The 6,431-nt window shown below is 54.0% G+C and overlaps 1 protein-coding gene across 1 annotated transcript in view; it reads right to left on the bottom strand.

The window, feature by feature from the left end:
* Nucleotides 1–6,431, bottom strand: part of LOC114071942 (bromodomain-containing protein 4-like) — a gene marked incomplete at both ends in the record, with an annotated part of 41,181 nt that overhangs the window by 30,021 nt on the left and 4,729 nt on the right. The window contains 3 exons of the mRNA XM_027909829.1: nucleotides 6–46; nucleotides 5,224–5,352; nucleotides 6,263–6,431. The exon at nucleotides 6,263–6,431 is cut by the window's right edge and continues 30 nt beyond it. Of these exons, the coding sequence (XP_027765630.1) occupies nucleotides 6–46; nucleotides 5,224–5,352; nucleotides 6,263–6,431 (339 nt within the window). The remainder of the gene's footprint in view (nucleotides 1–5; nucleotides 47–5,223; nucleotides 5,353–6,262) is intronic.

Below are 6,431 nucleotides of genomic sequence, written 5' to 3' on the forward strand. Positions count from 1 at the left end.
CCTCCGGCTCGTCCGGCATCTTGGCGAAGCGCATCTCGAACACGTCCTGTGAGGGGGGAAGGGGTGGGGATAAGGTAGGGGGATGTTTGGCACCCTCAGGGGATGTTGCTGGCGTAGAGAACCCCCCCCCCCAGGGAGCCCCCCCTGGGGTGGACACCCCAGGGGGGGCTCCCTGGGGGGGGGGGTTCTCTACGCCAGGGATCGACAGCAGCATCGACGCCCCAAGAAGTCCTCAAAGTGGGGATTGTGAGCGGATTCCAGGATGGTTTTGGGGAGAAGAAAAAGTTACAGACACTCAGAACACCCCTGGAAGTCCCCAGAGTGGGAATTCTGAGCAGATTCCAGGATGGTTTTGGGGAGGAGGGAAAGTTAGAGAGACTCAGAAGACCCCCAGGAGTCCCCAGAGTGGGAATTCTGAGCGGATTCCAGGATGGTTTTGGGGAGAAGAAAAAGTTACAGACACTCAGAACACCCCTGGAAGTCCCCAGAGTGGGAATTCTGAGCAGATTCCAGGATGGTTTTGGGGAGGAGGGAAAGTTAAGAGAGACTCAGAAGACCCCCAGGAGTCCCCAGAGTGGGAATTCTGAGCGGGTTCCAGGATGGTTTTGGGGAGGAGGGAAAGTTACAGGGACTCAGAACACCCCCAGGAGTCCCCAGAATGTGGGAATTCTGAGTGGTTTTGGGGAGAAGGAAAAGTTACAGGGACTCAGAACACCCTTGGAAGTCCCCAGAGTGGGAATTCTGAGTGGATTCCAGGATGTTTTTGGGGAGAAGGGAAAGTTAAGAGAGACTCAGAAGACTCCCAGGAGTCCCCAGAGTGGGAATTCTGAGTGGATTCCAGGATGGTTTTGGGGAGGAGGGAAAGTTAGAGAGACTCAGAAGACTCCAGGATGGTTTTGGGGAGGAGGGAGAGTTACGGGGACTCAGAACATCCTTGGAAGTCCCCAGAGTGGGAATTCTGAATGGCATGACACTCAGAACATCCCTGGAAGTCCCCAGAGTGGGAATTCTGAGCGGATTCCAGGATGGTTTTGGGGAGGAGGGAAAGTCGCAGGGACTCAGAACACCCCCAGGAGTCCCAGAATGTGGGAATTCTGAGTGGTTTTGGGGAGAAGGAAAAGTTACAGGGACTCAGAACATCCTTGGAAGTCCCCAGAGTGGGAATTCTGAGCGGATTCCAGGATGGTTTTGGGAGAAGAAAAAGTTACAGGCACTCAGAACATCCTTGGAAATCCCCAGAGTGGGAATTCTGAATGGCATGACACTCAGAACACCTCTGGAAGTCCCCAGAGTGGGAATTCTGAGCGGATTCCAGGATGGTTTTGGGGAGAAGGGAAAGTTACAGAGACTCAGAAGACCCCCAGGAGTCCCCAGAGTGGGAATTGTGAGCGGATTCCAGGATGGTTTTGGGGAGAAGGGAAAGTCACGGGTGAGAAAGGATGGGACTCAGAACACCCCCAGAAGTGCGAGGCCTCTTCCCAACATCCTCCAGAGCCAGGGGTGTGACACCACATCCCTCTGATAATTCCATTATCCCACGGATGGCAAAGTCCTTCCTTCTCCCAAAGCCTGACAGGAAAATCCATTTTTCCTTTAAATCCCAGCCCAGGCAGATGAGGTGGGAGAACCTGGGTGTGTCTCCAGCCGGGTCCTGTGTCTGGTCTGGTTGTCTCTTGGTGCCTTTTGACTCCATCTGAAGGGATTTGACTTCATGTGAATGGTTTTGATTGCATCTGAAGGGGTTTGGGCTCCACCTGAAGAGGTTTGACTCTATTTGAAGGGTTCTGGCTCCACCTGAAGGGGGTTTGGCTCCACCTGAAGGGGTTTGACTCTATTTGAAGGGTTTGGGCTCCATTTGAAAGGTTTTGATTCCATTTGATGGGGTTTGACTCCACCTGAAGGGTTTTGGTTCCACCTGAAGGGTTTTGATTCCATCTGAAGGGTTTTGGTTCCACCTGAATGGATTTGACTCCACCTGAAGGGTTCTGGCTCCACCTGGAGCGTTCTGGCTCCACCTGAAGGGTTCTGGCTCCACCTGGAGCGTTCTGAGCGTGGATTTGAGTTTCCCAGACGAGGATTTTTTTGCCCCCAACCCAGGATCTTCCCCCCAGGAGCTGCAGAGGGGCTGATCCCCCTGCTCTGGGCGGGGTTCAGGGGGGCAGGATCTGCTTTCCAAGTTCCTGGGATCCTCCTGGAACCTTCTGGGGCTCCCAGAGATGACTCAGGTGCCAGTTGGAGGAACAACCCGCAGGAGTTCCCGGGTGTCGCTCCCCGTGGGAACAAAGCCCAGGGAATTCCTCCCCCTTCCCAAAGCTCTTCCAACCTACAATTCCCACGGATTTGCTGCTGCTTCCCAAGCCCTGGGCACGTGGACAGAGCACGAGCTGGGGGCTGTTCCCCGAACCCCAACAGGGACGTCAACGATGACGTCGGTTCATCCGACTCATCCCAAATCCCCGGGGGCAAACCCAACGCTCCGGGGTATCCAACCCGACGGCTGAACCCGCTGCTCGATGTTTCCCCTCCTGGAAGCTCCAGCTCTCCCAGCTCAGGCTCATCCAGGTGGCTGAAGGACCCTCTGGGCTCTCCCCAAGGATTGATTTCCCACCTTCCTTCCTCGCCCTCCTCCCGCCTTCATTCCCGGCTTTTCTTCCCTCGCTGGCGGCTTTTTGGGGAGCTCTGGGGGTCGTTTTGCCGCTCCCACCTGCTGCCAGGAGCGCTCTGGGGCTTCACCCACGGGCTGGGGCTCAAATTTTGGGGGAAGGAGGAGAAAACAGGCGAGGAAAAAAAAAAAAAGGAGACGTTTCCGAGCCCCTCCGTGGGACGACGGAGGCTCACACGGATTCACCCCGGAATTTCTGCCCCTGGTCAGTGTTTAACACCCCAATTCCTGCTTCCCACGGCCCAGGAGGTCCTTGCTCCCTGATTATCAGCGGGTGGCAAAGCTGCTCCAACGCAGAAACTCCACTTTTTGGATTCTCTGGGGGGCAGAAATTCAACCTTCCGGGCTGTTTTTACCCCAATTTCATCTCCCGTCGATTGGGAAGTGCCTGAAACGGCCTCGGTGTCTGAAAAATCCCAGGCAGGGAATGATGGGAGAGAAAAACCCACTGAGCAATTAACGAGCTCGTTAATTTTTCATCAAGAGTTCTTATCGTGGACGCCACCAGAACCACAACCAAGAACTTCTCCCACGAGCCGGAATTACCCCCGGAAAGCCAAAACCCCCTCCGTTTCTGATGGTGCAAAGGGGCCCAAAAAAGCAGGAACAGGAGTTATTCCAGAGCTTTTCCAGCGGGACTGGAGTCCTCTCGTTCCCAAACCTCTGCAGAGCTGCCCCAAATCCTCCTCTCCTGGGAGATCTTCCCGCTGCAATCGGATTTCCAGGCCCCAGGAAAAGCCGAGGAGGAGGTTCCAGCCCCGGACGTCGAGGTTGGGGTGGGGTCCAGATGCTGTTTCGGCTGCTCTGAGGTTCAACCCCCCCTTTTTTGGGGGGCTCTGACACTCAAATCCCACCTTTTCTGCCATCCTGATGCCACAACTGACCTTCCTGAGTGGCTGAGCTTTTCCAGGGCCGTGATCCCAAGCCTGGAATCCCGACTCCAAGCAGCCCTGGCTTTGGGGTGTCACCTGGAGAAGCCACTCATGAGGATTTTTCGGATCAAACGAGGTGGGAAGGAAGGAAAAAATGAGGGGTTTCCATGAGAATATCCAGGCTGGGACAGGAAATGTCGGGATTTCCTCCTGCTGGGGGTTGGAAATGCTCTGGGACGTCCTTCCACGAGGCTGTGACGTCCTGTGTGGGCCCCAAACCAGCTGGGGAGAGCCTGAGGGTGAAAACTGTGGGTTTTTTTGGTCATAAAACCCACCAAAAAAAAAAAAAAAAAAATCCAGTTCTAAGGTGCCGAATTCTCCCAAATTCCTCCCCAAAACTCCCGTTTCCTCAGCACCTCCTCGGCTCAAGTTTCATAAAAACTTGAGTTTTTATAAAAACACGAGTTCAAACCCAGCATTTCCTGAACTGTGTGGAGGGATCGGCGCAGCTGCAGCCCCTTCCCGAGCTGACACTTCCCTGGATTCAGGGGAAGGGCCGGGTCAGGTCGAGGTTTTCACTCCACATTTCCAGGTGGAGAAGCACCACCCATTCCTGGCTTGTTTTTTTGGGGCAGTTTCTTGAGTCAAACTTCCATCAATCAAACTTAATTTCTCGGAGTCCTTCCCTTGATTTCATGTTTTCCCCTCAGTTTAGGAGTTTTCCTCCTGATTTAACAGCTTCTCCCATAATTTACAGGAGTTTTCTTCTCCTTCCGTGCCCTTTTCCTCCTCCTTCCACGCCGCTGGAATTGGGCTTTTCCCACATCCCAAAAACCTCTTCCCACGCGCGGATCCGGTTCCTGTGTCCTCTCCAATCCCATCCCGAGCATCCTCCTGGCATCTCGAACGTGAATCCTTGGGGATTTGGGGGGGGGGGTGGTTTGGGAGCAGTTGGGATCGAGTGTGATGTGATAAAATTATTTAAAAAACAACTCGATGAAAAAACCCAGAGAAATGGGGATCAAAGGGAATGGAAGCACCTGGAATCTGGGGTGTTTTTAAGGAGCCACGTGGGAATGCTGAGGTTGAAAATCCAACGTTTGGAGTCGAACTCTGTGACCCCTGGCAGTGGTTCCGTGGTGGGAAATCCCTGGAGCTCAACCAACCCTCTCCCCCCGATCCACGCCCCGCAGAGCCCGTTCCTGCTGCTCCAACTGTGCAGGGGGGCTCAGAATTCCTGGGAAATGCAGGGATCCAGGGGGTTCTCCGGAGCGCTGGAGCTCGTGGGTGAGGCCAAACCCCCCGGTTGGGGTCGTGGGGATCCGTCAGGAGCCGATTAATTCCCCGCAGACCCTTCGGAGGGCGGAAAACTCGCCCGGGACAGGGACCTAAAGCAGCAGGAGCCGTCACCTGTTTGATCTTTATTCCTTTTGGGGGTAAAAAAGGGACGTTTTGGAGCCGTGTTTCACCTTCCTGCTCCTCCACCAGCAACAAGGGACAGGAAAAAGATGATCCTGAACAAAACTGAGCTGGGAGAGGGAACTGGGCAGGTCCTGCAGCACAGAAAGCGTCACCTGGGGCTGTTCCCCACCACAGGGGCGGCTTTGGGGGGTCAGTTTGGGGCTCGAGGGGCCCTGACAGGGGGTGAAGCAGCAGAGAAGGACATCGAGCAGGGGGGTGGGAACTCACCTGCAGCTTCCTGGCCATGGCCACGACCTCGTGGTCGGCGGGGTTGTACTTGTAGCAGTTGGAGAACATCAACCGCACATCGGCCGCGAATTCCTGAGCGTCCCGGTACTCCCGGCCCTCCAGCTTGGACTAGAGAGACAGAGAGAGAGAGAGAGCAGAGGGCAGGGAAAGCAACACAACTCTCAGTGCAAGGGGGTAAAAATGCAGCTCAGAGATCCAGGGGGGAATGGGGAGCCCACGGAACACGGGGGGCTCTAGAGGGACAAGGAATGTCGGTCGGAAAACCCGCCAGGGTTTCATCAGCAACAACAACAGCTCATTGTGATGGGAAGAGAAGGACTTGCTTTGGTCAGAAAGAATCTGGTTGTGGCCAAAAGAATTCTGGGTTTTGGTCAGAAGAATTTTGGGTTTTGGTCAGAAGAATTCTGGGTTTTGGTCAAAGAGACAAGACTTGTTTAGGTCAAACAGAACTGCTGATTCTGGTCAAAAGAACCATCAAATTTGGTCAAAAGAACCACCAACTCTGGTCAAAAGAACCACCAACTCTGGTCAAAAGAACCACCAATTCTGGTCAAAAGAACCGCCAATTTTGGTCAAAAAGAACCACCAATTTTGGTCAAAAGAACCACCAATTTTGGTCAAAAGAACCACCAATTCTGGTCAAAAAGAAAAGCTACTTTTGATCAAAAGCAGGATGTGTTTTGGTCAAAAGAGCAGCTGGTTCTGGTTCTTCCCCCCGAGCTCAGGAGAAGATCAAGCATTGAGGGAGACCAGCCCTTATTCTGGAAGGGATTAAAAACAGGGTTGGTTTTTTAATCCCAATTCCCAGGATTTCTGCTCGGGGGGGGGGGGGAGGGGCTAAAAACCGGACAGATTTCCACAACAACAGAGATTTTCCATAAAAACCACACCTCAGCGTCGCCAAGAGGGACCGCTGGGAGCGCCTGCCCTTCCCAAACATCGGGTAAACCACAAGGAGAAAAGAGACACCAAACACACCCAAACCCCTTCATTTTCCTAAAAAACCCCAATTCCCTACTTTGATTGTGCTCAGATCCATGGGGTGCTTGATGATGTCGCAGTAGTCGTGCAGCCCCAGGGCCTCCACGTCCACGGGCTTGTAGAAGGGCCAGGCGTAGGCCGCGTGCTTCTTGGCGAACATCTCCTTGATGATGCCGCCGCAGTACTTGAGCTGCTCCGACACTTTG

Source organism: Empidonax traillii, unplaced genomic scaffold, assembly GCF_003031625.1.
Source record: "Empidonax traillii isolate 1590-97213 ecotype Southwest subspecies unplaced genomic scaffold, ASM303162v1 scaffold2456:size58518, whole genome shotgun sequence".
NCBI lineage: Eukaryota > Metazoa > Chordata > Aves > Passeriformes > Tyrannidae > Empidonax > Empidonax traillii.